At 62.8% G+C, this 16,606-nt stretch overlaps 2 protein-coding genes across 8 annotated transcripts in view; one reads left to right on the forward strand and one right to left on the reverse strand.

Moving 5' to 3' along the window:
- Positions 1 to 695: 695 nt before the first annotated feature.
- Positions 696 to 6,539, forward strand: SLC19A1 (solute carrier family 19 member 1). Of its 3 annotated transcripts, none has more exons than XM_074872443.1 (6): positions 696 to 805; positions 3,224 to 3,534; positions 4,265 to 5,012; positions 5,334 to 5,526; positions 5,610 to 5,751; positions 5,849 to 6,539. In XM_074872443.1, exons 2-6 carry the CDS (start codon positions 3,358 to 3,360, stop codon positions 6,035 to 6,037), a joined length of 1,449 nt encoding a protein of 482 aa, XP_074728544.1. In that variant the 5' UTR covers positions 696 to 805; positions 3,224 to 3,357; the 3' UTR covers positions 6,038 to 6,539. The 3 variants fall into 3 exon arrangements, with proteins under 3 accessions (XP_074728544.1, XP_074728546.1, XP_074728545.1); XM_074872445.1 differs by having other exon boundaries at positions 701 to 805; positions 3,345 to 3,534; XM_074872444.1 differs by lacking the exon at positions 696 to 805 and adding an exon at positions 2,388 to 3,153 and having other exon boundaries at positions 3,345 to 3,534.
- The window catches only part of COL18A1 (collagen type XVIII alpha 1 chain), a 41,745-nt gene continuing 31,470 nt past the window's right edge, over positions 6,332 to 16,606 (reverse strand). For all 5 annotated transcript variants that reach the window (XM_074872442.1, XM_074872439.1, XM_074872440.1 and 2 more), the window contains 37 exons: positions 16,472 to 16,575; positions 16,357 to 16,383; positions 16,091 to 16,261; positions 15,955 to 15,981; positions 15,802 to 15,864; positions 15,608 to 15,694; positions 15,395 to 15,448; positions 15,166 to 15,315; positions 14,954 to 15,016; positions 14,723 to 14,767; positions 13,613 to 13,753; positions 13,450 to 13,521; positions 13,307 to 13,333; positions 13,133 to 13,177; positions 12,926 to 12,988; positions 12,496 to 12,531; positions 12,335 to 12,424; positions 12,130 to 12,159; positions 11,992 to 12,018; positions 11,745 to 11,807; positions 11,522 to 11,596; positions 11,393 to 11,428; positions 11,225 to 11,278; positions 10,895 to 10,969; positions 10,611 to 10,682; positions 10,357 to 10,399; positions 10,150 to 10,212; positions 10,017 to 10,060; positions 9,787 to 9,909; positions 9,547 to 9,691; positions 9,361 to 9,434; positions 9,151 to 9,279; positions 8,930 to 8,965; positions 8,416 to 8,688; positions 8,134 to 8,331; positions 7,809 to 7,924; positions 6,332 to 7,718 (listed from right to left, as the gene is read on the reverse strand). In XM_074872442.1, the coding sequence (XP_074728543.1) occupies positions 7,505 to 7,718; positions 7,809 to 7,924; positions 8,134 to 8,331; positions 8,416 to 8,688; positions 8,930 to 8,965; positions 9,151 to 9,279; positions 9,361 to 9,434; positions 9,547 to 9,691; positions 9,787 to 9,909; positions 10,017 to 10,060; positions 10,150 to 10,212; positions 10,357 to 10,399; positions 10,611 to 10,682; positions 10,895 to 10,969; positions 11,225 to 11,278; positions 11,393 to 11,428; positions 11,522 to 11,596; positions 11,745 to 11,807; positions 11,992 to 12,018; positions 12,130 to 12,159; positions 12,335 to 12,424; positions 12,496 to 12,531; positions 12,926 to 12,988; positions 13,133 to 13,177; positions 13,307 to 13,333; positions 13,450 to 13,521; positions 13,613 to 13,753; positions 14,723 to 14,767; positions 14,954 to 15,016; positions 15,166 to 15,315; positions 15,395 to 15,448; positions 15,608 to 15,694; positions 15,802 to 15,864; positions 15,955 to 15,981; positions 16,091 to 16,261; positions 16,357 to 16,383; positions 16,472 to 16,575 (3,155 nt within the window). In that variant the 3' untranslated portion in view covers positions 6,332 to 7,504. The remainder of the gene's footprint in view (positions 7,719 to 7,808; positions 7,925 to 8,133; positions 8,332 to 8,415; positions 8,689 to 8,929; positions 8,966 to 9,150; positions 9,280 to 9,360; positions 9,435 to 9,546; positions 9,692 to 9,786; positions 9,910 to 10,016; positions 10,061 to 10,149; positions 10,213 to 10,356; positions 10,400 to 10,610; positions 10,683 to 10,894; positions 10,970 to 11,224; positions 11,279 to 11,392; positions 11,429 to 11,521; positions 11,597 to 11,744; positions 11,808 to 11,991; positions 12,019 to 12,129; positions 12,160 to 12,334; positions 12,425 to 12,495; positions 12,532 to 12,925; positions 12,989 to 13,132; positions 13,178 to 13,306; positions 13,334 to 13,449; positions 13,522 to 13,612; positions 13,754 to 14,722; positions 14,768 to 14,953; positions 15,017 to 15,165; positions 15,316 to 15,394; positions 15,449 to 15,607; positions 15,695 to 15,801; positions 15,865 to 15,954; positions 15,982 to 16,090; positions 16,262 to 16,356; positions 16,384 to 16,471; positions 16,576 to 16,606) is intronic.

Below are 16,606 nucleotides of genomic sequence, written 5' to 3' on the forward strand. Positions count from 1 at the left end.
TTAGTTTGCCTCTGAGGATGCTCTTGCCTCCGGGACCGGTGCAGTCCCCCTTGCCCCGATGTTTGGGTCTTACCCCATAAGCGCATTTTGGGGGCTGCTGCCGGGCTGTGCCGGAGGGGCAGAGGGGCTTCGGAGATTTCGCTCGGAGCCCAGCAGGCAGCGGCACGTCCAGGACCCTCGGGGACTTGGCACAGCCCGGGCTGTAACAAATTCCCTCCCCGCCTCTAAAAACTTGGGTGCAGAAATAAATCCAAGCGGCTTATGGGCAGTGGGGAGCGGGAAGGGGAGGCGTTCAATCACTTCGGGGGGGGGGGAGCTTAGGCGGTGGGCAGCGTCCCCCCCCCCCCCGGGGGATGCGGGGCCCTGCAGCCCAGACGCTACGGCAGATGGGCGGGGAGCTGACCCCGGCCAGGGGTGCTGTGTCCCCCCCTCTGGGGGCTGCGCGGGCAGGATACGGAGGCGATGCTTTAGGGGGGGGCGGGACTACCCCCCAGACTCAGACAAACAACCACTGGCCGGCGGGACCCGGCCCCCCGGGATAGATGAGCTCCTCCTCCTCCTCCTCTTCCTCTGCTTCCTCCTCCCTTTCCTCCCGCCCGCTGCACTGTGGGGCTTGTAGTCCCCCGGTCACCCCGCACATGGGGCACGACTACATTTCCCGAGGGCCCCCCAAACCCTCTTCCTCCTCCTCCTGGTTTTGCTGCGGCTGCGGCTCCGGCGGCAGCGGGGCCGCGGGGAGCCCCGGGACCCCCCCACCGCGCCCGGGCGGGTACGGGCCGCCGCCCCCATGCGCACCACCCCCCAGGTACGGGCCGGACTGCGGGGGGTACGGGGTGCTGGGGTGCTCCCGGTGCTGGGGTACCTGGGCTACCGGCGATGTAGGGTGTCCCTGGGATGCCCGGGGTACCGGGGATGTGGGGTGTCCCGGGGTACCTGGATTGCCGGGGCTGTGGGTGCGCCCCGGGTGCCCGGGATGGTGGGGATGTGGGGTACGTAGGGTGCCATGTCTCAGGGTGAGCTGGTGCCGCGCACCCTCCCCAACACCCTCCTCTACCACGTGCACCCCAAACCACCCCGCAGCACCTGAAGGAGCCTCCCATCCCTTGGATGCTGGGGAGGAGGCAGACAGGAGCCCACGCGGTGGGCGAGGGTCTATTTTAGGGAGCTTCCCTCCCTGTTTTGGGGAAGGTGCCCCAGGGGCTCGCACAGCCCCATCTCCTGCCCGCTCGTCAGCTCCCTACAAAATGCATCGTGCTTCGGTGACGTCACTTCTGTGCCACCAACATGTGGCTGTGGGGAGAGCATCCCCGCCAGGGCTGTCCCCTCCAGACCGCTTGGCCGTGGCTCCCAGAGAGCTGTGCCTGAGCTCATGGCCCTCAGCACCCGTGACCCTGGGTTGACAACCGTGTAGTGTGACCGCGATCCCTCGTCAAGGTCATGCTACAATAACCAGGTTCACACGGTGATAACTGCCCGTGCTCTGCTCCCTCTCCTCTGCCTGGCTTGCACCAGGGCAGAGGGACAACAGCTCCGAGCTGGGAGCATCCCTTGGGACCTGTGCCTGCTCACTTCGAGCGGTGGCAGCTCCCTGGATGGTCCAGAGCGGTGGAGCTGGGTCCAGCCAGATGGGTTTGGGGCTGGGGTCCCTGCATGCGTGGGAATGCACATGCCAGGAGTTAGGAGCCTGGTGCTCCTGGGGACAGTGGCACCGAGGCAGGTGCATGGATCTACATCCTGGGTTTAGTGCAGACAGTTTCCTTTGGGCCAGGCACGAGCACACGTATCCATCCTGGATAGACACGAAGGGAAGTGGGGAGCATCTGCTTCCAAAACAAGTTTGAGCAGGGGGTGGAAAACAGTCCCTCGGGGTCCCAGCGTACATGGCGAGGGGCTGCCCCACAGAGGTGATGATCGCTCACATCCGCAGCCTGACCTGGGGACAACCGAGTGATGGGGCATAGTCCAGGCAGTCACGGCTGGCAGGGGCCCAGGGCGGGCACGGCACAGTGCTTGGGTGGGCGTTTGCGGGGGGGCTTTAGCCCCTGCTCCGTGCCCCTTGCCCTTCCCGACACAGCGGGGGGGCTGTGGAGCTCCATCCAGCACCCAAACCAGCACCGGGTCTGGGCCCTGAATCCCCGCCTCGCTCCCCAGGGACCTATTTAAGCGGTACGAGCTGTTTGTCCAGCTGTGAGCTCCAGGATGTGCGTGTTCTGGTGATGCTCAGGCACCGGTGCTGAAATGCCATGGGATTGCCCCATTCGCCGCATGCGTTATCGGGGGCTGGGGGGGGTTCTTCAGAGGTGAGCCACCCAGCCTCACTGCGCAGGATGGTGGGGGGGGGGCACAGACTGGGACCATGGACTTCCTTTTTAATGACCGTGATTTGTTGTTCTGCAATTAGCAGGGTAATCAGGTTTCTAGACCTTGCTCCTGCAGCGTGGATTGGCACACGTGGATTTTTATGGCTCGAAAAGCGCCGTCAGTGACTTGTGGGAGTGAGGAGCACTGAGAGGACGCCTGGGCCAGGCCTTCTCCCTTCCTGCCTTCATCCCGTGACTGCTAATCGGCCCTCCCTGGCGCTGCCAGCTTTCCAGTGTCCAAACCTCAGGATTTGAGCATTTAATCCCCCCCTGGACCGTGAACCTCATGGCATTTTGCGTTGTCCCCAGGCTGGGCGATGCCACCCGAGCATCGCGTCCTGCCATGGGAGAGCCGAAGGGCAGTCACTTGCCTGCGGCTCAGCTGAAGTCCTGCCAACCGCCCAGCTAATGTATAACACGAGTGGCCCCGCACCAAGTGTGCACATTAACTCGCTTTCACAACCGGCACAGTCCCCACGACCGCTGCCATCTCCCTCCGGAGCATCCTTGGCACAGGGTGTCTGCATCCCTCTGCCTCCGGGTCTGCAGCAGAGCGACTCGGTTCAGAGGGAAGCGTCGCTTCGAGGAGGGGTTAAAACCCCACTGACTCTTAAAAGGGAGAAAAAGGAGGTGGTGGGAGCCCAGGATGCCCTGCCGCAGAGCCGGGTGCTTCATGCATCCAGGCTCTTTCACACGGGATTTACAAACGCCGCCCTAAATGGGCCCCCCCAGCTTTTGCACAGTGAGACGCGCAGCTGCTTTTCTTCTTGCAGGAACATCTCCTGGGGAGAAGGTAGTGGTATTTATTTGCCTTGCGATTATGGAGGAATTTGAGCCTGTGCCAAATGCTGCTTTCTCCCCAGAAACTGCAGCGACGTGGCTTTCAATGCGTTGGAAAGCGCCTGCGGCCAGAGAGGGGCTGCCTGGCCTGGCAAAGCCCGTCTAGCTGACAGTCCCTGGGATAACGCCGCCGTCCTGCTGCAGAGCCAGCGGAGCCATGCCTAAGAAGGATGACGACGCCAAAAAGCCAGCGTCGGAGACGGTACCAGACCAGCGCTGGAAACTACAAGTCTTCTACCTCTGCTTCTATGGCTTCATGACGCAGGTCCGGCCTGGGGAGAGCTTCATCACCCCGTATCTCCTGGGGCCCGACAAGAACTTCACACAGACAGAGGTGAGCCGCGGGCAGCCTGTCCCCCATGATGTCCCCCTTTCTGGACACAGTCACCACCCTGGGACTGGTCAGAGCATCCTTCTGCGGTCCTGGGGTGTGGAGGTGTGCAGGTGTGCCATGTCCTGAGCGTGTAGTGATGCACGGTGGTGCTTTTTGGCGGGGAGAAGGTGGTGTGGTATGGGTCCAGCTGGCAGCGTGTCCCTGTCTCAGTGGGCTGCGAGGTCACCCTGTTCCTTAAGGTCCAGACTCAGCTTTCTCTGACATAAGACCTTGTGCCCAGGCTGGCAACCAATTTGTGGGGGTGATGCCTGACCCCTGCCCACCTGGGCAGCCAGTGGGATGGCGGGGGGGTGCTGAGCCAGGAAAAGCCTCATCCCATCCCACCCCCACTGACACGGTGCAGTGGGGAGCACAGGGCTGGGCACTGCCGGGCTGCTGGCAACGATGGGGTTAGGTGAGGAGGGGCCACATGTTGTCGTCCCCCAAGAAAGGAACGCTGGCACCAGTCCCGGCAGGCTGTTGTGTCCGTGGGAACGCTGTGTTCCCGGCACGGGAGGGGGCCGAGCCTCAGCCAGACCCCCGTCCGAGTGCGCCACAGGCCACATTCCTCCCCGAGGAAGTGCCGTGATGGGGGTCAGCAGCTGGTGCCCACCCAAACTGTGTTCCTCCGGGCTGGGGGCATCCCCCAGGGACGTGTCCTGTGCTCAGCCCCTCCTTGCACGCATGGCAGGTGACCAACGTGATCACGCCGGTGCTGACCTACTCCTACATGGCCATGCTGGTGCCCATCTTCTTGCTGACGGACTACCTGCGCTACAAGCCAGTACTGGTGCTGCAGAGCCTGAGCCACATCTCCATCTGGCTGCTGCTGGTGTTGGGCACCTCGGTCCTGGCCATGCAGCTGATGGAGTTCTTCTACGGTGTCACCATGGCTGCCCGCATCGCCTACTCCTCCTACATCTTCTCCCTTGTGACCCCATCCCGCTACCAGCGTATGGCCAGCTACTCCCGCTCCGCTGTCCTCCTGGGCGTCTTCACCAGCTCGGTGCTGGGCCAGCTCTGCATCACTTTGGGTGGTGTCTCCTTCCTCACCCTCAACTATGTCTCGTTGGGCTTCGTCAGCTTCGGCCTCATCCTCACCCTCTTCCTCGAGCGGCCCCAGCGCAGCCTCTTTTTCAACCGGCCTGAGGGAGCTGGTGATGGGGCTGCGCCCACCGAGCTGGACAAGATGGCCAGGGAAGACGGTGGTGGGGGGATGCGGGGCTGGCGGGAGGCAGCGCTGTGCCGTATGCTGCGGGAGGTGGGAGCGTTGGCTGGGCAGCCCCAGCTCCGGCTCTGGTCCTTGTGGTGGGTCTTCAACTCAGCCGGTTACTACCTGATGCTGTACTATGTGCAGATCCTCTGGAACGAGATCTACCCCGCCACGGAAAATCGCCGGGTGTACAACGGAGGGGTGGACGCTGCCTCCACGCTGCTGGGTACGCTCACCTGGGCTGGGGACACCAGGGATGCAGGGGGACACCCCCATCCTGCTGCATCCCCTGGGAATGGCTGGGGTCACTGGGGATGCAGGGTGACACCCCTGTCCCACTGCATCCCCTGGGAATGGCTGGGGACACCGGGGATGCAGGGGGACAACCCCATCTTGCTGCGTCCCCGGGCGTGGCGGTCCTTATGACATTTTTGGGGATGCAGGGGGTGGTTTGGCAGTGGTGATGAGATGAGCATCGCTAGGCTGGGGGACACAAGGTGTTCCCATGCTGCTGAGGTGTTCACAGCATCCTTCATCTCCTCTCCAGGGGCTGGTGCCTCCTTCGCTGCTGGCTACGTGAAGATCCGCTGGACGTTGTGGTCAGAGCTGGTGATCGGGGTGGTAACAGCTTTCCAGGCGGGGCTGCTCCTGCTCATGAACACCACCAGCAACATCTGGCTGTGCTACGCTGCCTACGTCCTCTTCCGTGGCTCTTACCAGTTCCTGGTGCCCGTTGCCATGTGCGTGGTACCCCTGGGGACCCGCTCCCACCTCAGCAGCTGGGCTGGTACCAGGGGTTCACTGGTGGCCTCCTCTTTCCCAGTTTCCAGATCGCTACCTCCCTCTCCAAAGAGCTCTGTGCGCTGGTCTTCGGGGTCAACACCTTCTTCGCCACTGTTCTGAAGACCATCATCACCATCATCGTGGCCGACAAGAGGGGCTTGGGCTTGTCCGTGCATCCACAGGTAGGGATGAGGGGCATCTAGGCTGGAGGCGGGCCCCTAATGTTGTGAGATGAAGCAGGAGGTGCAAGTGTTGTTCTCTCCCCCCACTCTCTTGCAGTTTTACGTGTATTTCGGCTACTTCACGCTGCTGGCGGTGGTCTACCTGCTGTCGGCCGTCGGCGTGGGCATTCGGTACAGCCGCCGCAAGCAGGCGGCAGAGCTGGCCTTGGCCAAGGAGCTGTGCCAGCTCCCCGCTGAGGTGCCAGCACAGGAGAAGAGCCTGGAGGCAGGTGCTGTGCAAGCCTGAGCACTGGCACCATGACCACTGAGGCCAGGTCTCGGCTCCATAAGTGAGCGTTACCATCACTGCGTGCGTAGTCTCCTGTCCCACTGCCGGTCCTTGGCACCGGCCCGTTGAGGACACAACCCCTTAGGACCAGTTTCCTGCTTCATGGGGGCAGGGCTGTGCCCCCAGCCCCAGATACAACCAGAGCAGGGGCAGGATGCCCATGGCCACCGCCACCAGGTACCACACAGGGATAGAGATGGGGTCCGGGGTGTCTCCTGGCCACCAGCTCCCCATCATGGCGCGGAGCCAGGCTACAAGAAGACAATATTTCTTTATTCAGTGCCTTTAGAAAATGGTTTATAGGACACAACTGACAACAACAAAAAAAAAAGATCCACAGGCTTTAAATTGCATTAATTACACAAAATACAGTAGACTGTAAGAAATAGAGACCATGTGACTCGCACAGCTTTTATGGTAATAATTTCCATACAATAATAAAAAGCTAGTTACAGATTTATCTTTTCTTCTCTTTTTTGTTTTTTAGCACCTTGGATTTGCCCACACCAATTCAAACCAGCTTTGCTGTGCCTTGGCCCTCATTGCGCAGCAAAGGTGGCACGGGGAGGGGGGCGATGGCGGTGCCTGCCCTCGGTACCACGCGTGTTCAACACGCACACGTACGTAAACACACGCCAAGGGCATGCCTGCCCCGTGTCAGAGCCACCCCATCACCCCAGTCCCTGCGCTCGCCTGGGTGTAGCTGTACCTGGGGTGTGGGGGAATGGCCTGGGGTCCCGAGGGTGTGTGGAGGGGCTGGAGGGACCAGACCCCCCAGGGCTCACGAGCTGCTGGCTGGGAGGTGGAGGTGAAGATGATGATGGGGGACTGGGTGGGATGGTCCTTACCTGGGGAGGACGGAGACCATCTAAGGGGAGCCCCGGCACCACCACGGGACGGTCCCTTGCTGGGGTGGGATGCCAGGGTTTTGGCTGGAGAAGACCCTGTGGCCCTCACAGCGGGGATTTGGGTCAACCCCGAGCTCCTAGCGAGGACAGTGCAGGGCTGGGTGGGGGTCGGAGAATCCCCTGCAGGCTTTCCGGGAGGGCATACTGCATGGCAATGCCAAAATCTCCCAGCTGAGTATCCTCTCACCCAGCCACCCTGAAAAGACCATCTGAGCAGGTGGGGGATGCAAGCTGAAGTGGTTAAATATTAGGAGTTAGAAGAGAATTGGAGCAAGAGGAGGAGGAGGAAGGCAGCCAGCCCATGGCTGCCCTGCCCCAGGTGGGATATGAGCCCCTGCCGACCCAGGGCAGGGGCGATGGTGATACTCTTTGGCTTCAGGTCTGCAGGAGAAGAAAACCCTGCGGGGCGAGGGCAGGTGCATGGGGAGGGCTGAAGACCACAGGGGTGCCGGGGTGCAGGCTGGCTCTGGCCCGACCCTCCCTGGGGACATGTGGGGTATCCAGGGGTGGGAGGGTGTCACTTTTTGGCGGCAGTCATGAAGCTGTTCTCGATGCAGAGGACGATGAAGGCATGCTGGCAGCTGCTGGCCACTTGCTCCAACAGCTTGCCAGAGCCCAGCGAGGAAGCCTGGCCGGTGACGGCGTGCTCCTCTGTCCGCCACGTCTCACAGTAGCTCTCGGGCAAGCGCCGGCCCTTGGTATCTGAGCCGTGCCAGACACTCTTCTGCGGCCTGGAAAGGGGAAAGGTGGGGGTCTGCCGCTGCCCCCAACAGTCCAGACCCCATCTCCCCTCCTTCCCCATCGCTAGATCCTGCACTCACCATCCTGCATCCCGCAGGACATCCCGGCCGTCAAAGGAGAGGATGTGGGCGCCGGCTCGCAGTGGGGCCCCATTGCCCGTGAAAAGGGCTTCCCAGTTATTGAAGAGCACTTCGTCCTGGTGGGGGGGGGGGTGTGGGGTGGAAAAAGAGGAGGGGGGTGTGTGTCAGCCCTGCTTGCACCCTGAGAGCATCACAGGAGCTCCAAGCCCCAGCCACCTCTGGGGAGGGGATGCTTCACAGTCACTGCCACGTGGATGGATGGAGGATGCTCTGTAGCCCTCAGAGCTCACGGGGTGTCAGAAAGGGGTCGGAGACATGCACGTACCCGGAGGTTGACGATGGGCACGGTGGCACGGTCGGCCCTGCGCACGATGCTGTAGAGGTCCTGCAGGCGGGAGGAGAGGAAGGCACGGAAGGTGCCAGCCAGTCCGACCTGCCGGGCTTGCTGGAAGCACTGGAAATCGGCGCCCCGGATGCCACGCATTCCACCGCTTAGCGGGGCGTTCAGGGCCACCAGGTGAAGCTGCCAAGGAGGGGACAACAGGGCTTGAGGGACATGACTTTGACCACCATCGTCACCTCCCCTCGGCTGGTATGTGGCACTCACAGCGGGCTGGAAGTCCTGGTGCACGTGGGCAGCCACGGGGGCTGGATCCGGCCGGTGGTGGATGTAGTAGCTATTAAGGAGCTCATGCTGGTGGTGGAGCAGGGGTTGCTCGGGCAGGCGGTGCTGGTTGGCCACCACCTCGTCCCCACGCCAGGGTCGGGCAGTGGGTGGGGGGCTGTGGTTGCGGAGGGGGTGGAGGGGTCCGCGGGGCTGGAGGGGGGGCTGGGGGCCAGCATAGTGGACGCTGGGTGGTTTGTCATACACCTCGTTGTCCTGAGGAGGGAGGGGGAGAAAGGCTGAGGGTTGGTGCTGCCCAGGTGGGGACAGGGATGATGATGAATATGGGGATGGAGATGGTTGGGGGGTGGATGGAGATAGGGATGGAGATGGTTGATGATAGGGATGGAGATGGGGATGGAGAAGGTTGGGTTTGGGATGGCTGGGGATGGGATGAGGATGGAGCATGGAGATAGGGATGAGGGATGAGGATGGGCATGGGGGACAGGGGACTCACCAGAGCTGAACTGGGGATCAGGGTGTGCTCCTCCAGCTGCAACAGCATGACACATCATATCCCAGCTGTCCCCCTCTCCTCTTCCTCACGCATGAGTGGGGGGACCCCCAAGCATTGCCAAAAGACACCACCGAAACCCCAGGGCGATGCAGTCTGTACTCCCCTAGGGCCAGGCAGTGCAACCCAAGATGGGGGGGCCCCTTCGGCCCCCTCCCACTCACCAGCACCCGTCGGAAGCCCCCGCGCAGTCGGACATAGAGCTCTTGCCGGTCGGTCAGGAAGACGAGGCTGCCCTCGGGCAGCTCATGCACAGCACTCAGCATCGCCTGGTAGGTTGGCAGGGTGCGCAGCTACGGGGCACAGCCCGGAGGGTGGCTCAGGACTCGGCCAGCCAGCCCATGGGCAACCCCCTGCCCAGAGCCCTGACTCACCCCCAAGGACATCCCACTGGTGCCTGGTGGTCCAGGGGGTCCCGGTGGTCCAGGGGGTCCAGGAATGCTGATAGCTGGGGGGGAAGAAGGGTGAGATGGGGCGGGCTGCAGCATGGAGAGGGATATGGTGGGTGCAGGGAGGGATGTAAGGGTGGCAGGGAGGGATGCAATGGGGCAGGTACTCACCTTGTCTGTGGGGACCTGGGAAGGAGGGTGGACCAGGGGGGCCGGGAGGGCCAGGAGGGCCCTGCCGCCCCTCATATCCGATACCAGGGGGGCCCTGAGGTCCAGGAGGCCCTGGTGGCCCAACGATACTGTCCCCCTTGGGACCCTAGGCAGTGCGAGAGAGCATCCCTGGAGCAAAGCACCTGGGGATGCTGCCCCTCCCATGCCTCCCCCCTTGCCCCTGCGCCATGGGGTACTCACCGGCAGCCCGGGGTAGCCCTGGGGCCCTGGAGGCCCTGGCAGCCCAGAGACACTGGGACCGTAGAGTGGGGTGCTGCCCGGCTCTCCCTTCTCACCCTTGGGACCTGCATCCCCCTTGTCACCCTGTGGGACAGCACAGCCTTAGAGTGAGTGGCTGGGGCACACCCCAGTACCCCAAATCATGCTGGGTGCCAGCCCCGCGAGCTGCCGCTGGTGGGAAAAGGGCTTACCCGCAGGTTGGCACCGAAGTGACTCGGGTCATAGGGGAAGTGGCCTGTGGAGAGGGAGAGGAGGGGAGAGGAGAGCTGGGATGGGCACAAGCCACCTCCTGCCTGCTCCTGCCTGTGGGGACCAGTCACCTACCTGGGGGTCCCGGGGCTCCAGCATCACCTTTCTCTCCCTTTTGTCCTGGAAACTGGTGAAAACCTATGGGGGGCAGCAGAGAGATGCCATCTCAGTGCTGCAGCATTCTAGCCCCAGCTCTAACGGAGGGGGTCTCCCCACCCTGCCGTGCCTTGCTGGGTGTCCCTGAACTGCTCCAAGGCAGCTGGGAGAGGGACACCCCCTTACCGGGGAAGGCTGGCAGCACAGGATGGCTGGAGTCGCTGAAGGCCTGTGGGGATGCAAAGAAAGCGGCTGCAGAGAGAGCAGCTGCATCCTTGGGCATCCCTCCCTCAATGTGATGCTGATGACAGCCCCACGTGCCAGTCCTGGCCAGGATGCCACCAGAACATCTTCCATCCCCTCCAGCCAGGTGGGGGCACTGGGGGGACTCCGTCACCAGCCCTTAGCACCCCCATCACAGTAACCATGTTGTTACTCACATTGCTGCTGTCGTATACTATGCTGCCAGGCGGCCCAGGGGGCCCTGGGGGACCTGGGGGTCCTGGGGGACCCTGTGGGGCGAGAGAAGAAGTGTCAGGGTCCTGGAAAGTGGACGGTTCCCATGGGGGACACACTGAGGCCATGCCCTGCCCCAGAAGGGCAACCAGTCCCTGGAAGAGGGAGGCATGTGCCCTTTGCCAAAGGGATTCGGGTCTCCAGGGAGACGCTCGGTGTGTGTCCCCTACTCTGACAAACCAGCCAGAGGGGCCACCACAGTACTCACCCGCAAGCCCAGCACACTACTGACATCCACGGGGTCACCCTTGTCGCCCTTCAGCCCGTTCATGCCAGGACGTCCCTGTGGATGAGCAGCACAGATGAGCCTCGTCCCCGTCCCCCTGCCAACTCCAGGGTGACACCCCGGCGTCACCTCTGATGCCCTGGAGTCACCTCCGACACCCTGGCATTGCCTCCAACATGTTGGCATCACCCCGCCCCTTGGGGACACAATAGGATTTGGGGTTCAATGGGTGCAAGACGTGCAAAGGGGGTGGGGGGACGTGGTGGAGGAGGCGATGGCCGAGGGGACAAACAAACCGGGAGCAGGTCTTACGGGTCTGCCCGGAAAGCCGATCTCTCCCTTCATCCCTGCTCGTCCCTGGGGACCCTAGAGAGGAGAGAAGAGGAGGATGATTGTGCTCAGAGCGGGAGCACACCCTCTGCCCTGGATCAGTCCCGGCCCTCCCCGTGGGCTCTGAGGAGGATGGTGCTGGTGACTTACCAAGGGTCCCACTGGTCCCCGCAGCCCCGGCTCCCCCTGCGGACAGCAGAGAGGGAAAGAGCATCACCACTGGGACCACCTGGCACCCGTCGCATGGGGACGTGCCCCCAGTTCCTGCAACACACCCACCTTTTCTCCTTTCACCTTTGCAGTGACCACGGTCCCATCGGGGCTGATGATGACACCGGGCTCGCCCTTCTCCCCCTGTAAGAGAGGAGGAGGCACCAGGGAAGATGGAGGGACCAGGCTCCCTCCCATGGTGGGACTGGCATCACCACTGGGACCTGGTGGCCAGGCAGGATGGGGGACCAGGTGATCACCCCACAGGGTGGAGGTGGCCCAGAGCAGTTACCTTCAACCCCGGCGAGCCCTGGGGACCAGACGACCCCCGGTCTCCTTTTGGTCCCACTGGGCCCTGCAGGGAGCACAGAGCCCACGTCAGCCCTGACCCACCAAAGGCAGACCCTGCCTCCATCACCACCACCCCAGCACCACTGCGGCAAATCACAGCAGGACCAGCAAACAGAGGTTTCACCAAAGCGTGCCTGGAGCTTTCAGTGGGGCCACCCTTGTGGTCCCCAGCCCTGCCACTGACTCACCGGGAAGCCGGCGTGACCTGGTCTGCCCTGCAGAGAGAATCAGAGATGCTTGTAAGAGCACACCCCCTCTCTCCAAGAAACTGGGTGCCGTGCTGGCACTGCTGAGGGGTGAGTGTGGCTAGCAGGGGGGGCACTTACTTCTGGACCAGGCAAAGCTGCCAAAGACTTCTGCAAAAAGAGAGAAAACAAGGTTTTTCACCCTGATACTTGCTCTGAAGAGGTCATAGCTCCTGGAAAAGTCTCCCTCAGTCCCCCCACGCGATGGGTGCTGGGAAGGCCATTCCCCCCACCCCCCCAATTTTAGCTTCCTCCAGCAGCGGTGAAGCCAGGTGCCATCACTTACATCTTCGCTGGAGATAGAGATGACCTGTCCAGGGGGACCAGGAGGACCAGGGGGGCCAGGCAGTCCCACACCATCTTGGCCTCGCTCACCCTGAAAGACACAAGCCATCAGCTCCAGGGCCGCTGCCAGCTGGTCCCCATCCCCAGCCCGGTGGCACTTACCTTCTCGCCGGGGCTGCCTCTGTCACCTTTGGGTCCCTGGAAGGAGGAGCAGGCAGGGGTGAGCTTCCTGCTTGGCACCACATGCAGCCAGACCCTGGCTCACAAGCAGAGACGCCCTCCTGCCTGCTGCTCCGCAAAATCTTTCAGGCCACTGCCTGAAAAGTCCAGGCAGTGAGCCAGGTTGGGATGCTTTTGGGTGGAGGTGGTGGCAAGCAGGGTGGCAAGTTGATGGGGACAGGGTCCCAAGCAGCATAGACACTCCTGGCAGGCAGTGAGCCCAGTCCCAGAGCAGGGGACAGCTGAAGGCATCGGGGGGATGTGAATTTTGGCTGCTGGGGACGAAGCTGCTGCAAGCGGTCCTGCAGCGACCAAGGGTACCCTGCCTGGAGCGAGGGGGCTTCTGCAAAGCAGGGGCTGATGCTCCTCCTACCTGCGGTCCGGGGAAGCCCTCCAGGCCAGGGCGGCCATCCATGCCAGGCACACCAGCATCTCCCTGCAACGAGATACAGGGAAGGGCAAGATGCAGTAGGGAGCATCCTCCTGACAGCCTCAGGATGGGGAGCACAGGGGTCCTGCCCAGCACCCTGCAAACCCAGGTGCTCACACACAGCCCATCCCAATCTCCCAGTGGCCCTACCTTCAGTCCCGGCAAGCCAGGCTGCCCAGGGCTGCCAATCTCTCCCTGCAAGGAAAGAGGTGTCAGAGCAGGAACATCCCCACAGGCTGCCTGTGGGCATCCTGCAAGGATGGAGCCAGGCTCCTGCGGCTGCGTCCAGCGGAGGGCCAGGAAAGTGTTTGAAGGGCTCCTCACCTTCACCCCTGGCAGTCCTGGCACCCCCTGCAAGCAACAAGAAGTGTGTCATGAGTGTTGGGTGATGGCAGGGGACGTGATGGCAGAGGGCGCCCCCAGGGAGCCCAGGATGGAGGGGAGGGAAGGGGAAAGAGCGGAGCTACCTGTGGTCCTTCAGGTCCAGGTGGTCCAGGGGAGCTGGCGGCGAATGGCAGCCCCGAGCCCTCCATGTCACCCTAGATGGGGGGGAGAGGGAGAAGGGGCTGAGCTGCGTCTGCGCCCCACTCCACTTCATCCCACTTCCCCATCTCAGGGATGATCACTTACAAATCCAGCCTCGTAGCCTGGCCCCGGTGGTCCCGGGGGACCGGGGGGTCCTGGCTGCCCGCGGGGTCCGATGGGCCCAGGAAGGCCAGCTAAGCCCATTTCTCCTGGGGCTCCTGCTGGTCCCGCTTCTCCCTTGCTGCCCTGCAAAGGTGACAAGAAAAACAAGGGGACAGATGAGATAAGGTGACAAGGGTCCCTGCCTGGAGCCTGCAAAGCGGGCTGCAACATGTCCCCTCCCGCATTCCCAAACCGCCCCTTGGGACAGGACAGGGATGCTCCCTGTCTCCTGGACAGCAGCAGGAAGGGGCACTGCCCAGCTCAGGCATCCTTCGTGCCGGCTGTCGCTGGACGGCCCCGGCTCCCCCTGCAATGTGCACGGCGGCCACCAGAGGCTCGTCTAAAATCATAAATGCGGATTGTTTTGCATACGTCACTGTCTTTGATGCTGCAGCAGAGCTCAGCGCCGAGGGGGGATGCTCGCAGGCACCCTTGCGCTTTGCTAGAGGTTTCTGAGCGGCATGATTGGTCCTTATACCTGCTGCCACACCATCTACCCTCTTGGTGCTGGCAGCATTAAGAAACCTTAATTCTTGAAGCTCTTGCCCTCAGCTCAGACTGCAGTGGATGGGTCATCCCAAGGAGCGTCCTGGCCCCCAAGGGAGGGGAGTGTAAGCGTGTGCATCCCAGCAAGCCTTCACCTCCACCCTGGGGGACGTGGGGAGGAAAGAAGCTCGAGCAGGCAGGCAGGAGAGTGATGTGCAGAAGATGGGGTATTTTCCAGTGGGGTGTGGGCACCAAAAATCCCCCAAGCAAACCCTCTTCTGTGCCTCCGAACACCCTGCTCAGCTTTCCTGTCCACTTTCCGAGGCAGCAACGCCCGGAGCAAAGCCAAGAGAGGGTGGCGGGAGCCTGGAGAGCATCCTGGGGGTGTTCGGTGGCTCCACGCACCCTTGAGCTACGGCACTGCTCTGCTCTGGGAGGAACCCAAATACCAGTACCCCGCTTCCCACTCTGGCGCAAGGTGGGCCCCCAAGCAGCATTCCTGCCTCCAGTCTGCAGTGCGCATGGGATACCCCTCCTGCCCCAAGAAACCTGCCCTAGGCACAGTACCTTGGGTCCTGGTGCACCGGGGAGGCCAAGGTCGCCCACATCGCCCTGGGGAGGAGGAAGAAGAAGAAGAGGGTGTGAAGAAGCTGCCCAGTTCCAGGCAGGAGCAGGCTGATGCTCCCCAGTGTGGGGATGGAGGGAGCTGGGACCTCCCAGAGATGTGCCAGGGGTGCTGGCTGCCCTGGGTGGAAGCCATAACATGCTCCTGGGGGACATGGGACAGGAGACACTCACCTGTTCTCCTTTGGGCCCTGGCTGCCCAGCTGCCCCATCTCTTCCAGGAGGACCCTGAGGACCCTGCAAGATGCCCATGAGCTGGATCCAGTGCCATGAAACCCCATGGAGCTTGTGGGCACTGAGCCCCCCACCACCACAGGGGGCAGTTACAGCCCCACTGCTACGGGGTGGCCCTGGGATGGGTCCACTTGGCCACCCCATACACTTACCACTGGCCCTGGGGGTCCAGGGATCCCATCCCTGCCTGGCAGCCCTGGGGGTCCTGGCAGGTCCGTGCGGTTCATCCCAAACTGTCCTGGCTCCCCTGGCAAACCAGGCACGCCGGGTGGCCCTGGGGGACCAGGTGGCCCTCGTGGACCCTAGAAGAGAAGGAGGGGACGACGGCTGAGCACATCCCCACACACCCTGTCAACAGGACAAGCACCCACCTGCACTCACCCGCAGGCTCTCCAGGTCGCCAGCAAAGCCAGAGCCCTCCATGTCAATGAAGGTCTGGGGGAGAAGCAGGAGGGCGATGTCAGGCATCGATGGGCAGGGTCAGGGTACCCAGTGGTGCAGGGATGCTGCCTGGGGGCTGGTGGCAGCATCCTGCACCTCGGTGGCTTGATGGATACCCCCCCGCCAAATCCCTGTGTCCCAGGGGGCACCCACCAGCTTGTCATGCTTGGAGGAGGGTCCTGGTGGTCCTGGGGGGCCAGGTGGTCCGGGGGGTCCCCTTGGCCCCATGCCCGGGTCACCCTAACACAGAGGAGAGAGCGGGGTTTGCGAGCACAGCCAAGCTGATGGTGAGAGGAAAGGGGGGGCAGCGGCATGTGCTGTCCCCCTACACTGGCACCAGCACTCACCTTCTCCCCCTTCAGACCGGGCTCCCCCGGCGTCCCGGGGAACCCCTGGGGCCCCATATCACCCTGCAAAGGGGAGCAGTCGGGGGTCAGAGGGTGCCAAGGCAAGGGGGTGGTTGGCATGTATCAACCCCACCATCCCCCCCACCAACTTACAGGTTTGCCGTCCTCGCCAGGATCACCCTAGGGAGGGATGGCAGAGATGGGAGAGGTCAATGTGCAGGCAGGCAGGCAAGCAGGCAGGGATTGGGGGGGAGAGTGGGATACCCGAGGGGTGAGGGGCTCAACTCACAGGCTCGCCGTCCCTGCCAGGGGCTCCATCCTTCCCCGGTGGCCCTGGGGGACCGGTGACCTGCTCCACCACTGAGCCATCAGCATGCCGTGAGAGGGTCCCGGGAAGGCCAGGTTCACCTGGTTCCCCTTTCTGGCCCTTGGAGCCCGGGTAGCCAAATCCAGCGCTGCCCTGGGGATGGGAGGGATCCAGGATGGGTGGCATGTCCCCAGGGGTGGCAGTCGAGACAGGCATGGCTTTGCCCCAGCTCCCTCAGCGATGCTTACCTTAACGCCCAGCTCTCCTTTCTCCCCCTGTGGGACAGAAAGAAAGAGGAGCAGGTGTCAAACACGGGCACATCACTGGCATCCTCGAGCTCCTGGGGTACACTTTCTCACCCACCTTGTCGCCCTTGAAACTGCCCGTCCCCATGATGCCGCTGGTCCCCGAGTCCCCTTTCAGGCCACGTTCGCCCTTCTCCCCTTTTTCACCTTTGGGTCCAGCGCCTGTGGAAAGGGAAAAGGGACCTGGTCATGC

This window comes from Strix uralensis, chromosome 6, assembly GCF_047716275.1.
Source record: "Strix uralensis isolate ZFMK-TIS-50842 chromosome 6, bStrUra1, whole genome shotgun sequence".
Taxonomy (NCBI): Eukaryota; Metazoa; Chordata; class Aves; order Strigiformes; family Strigidae; genus Strix; species Strix uralensis.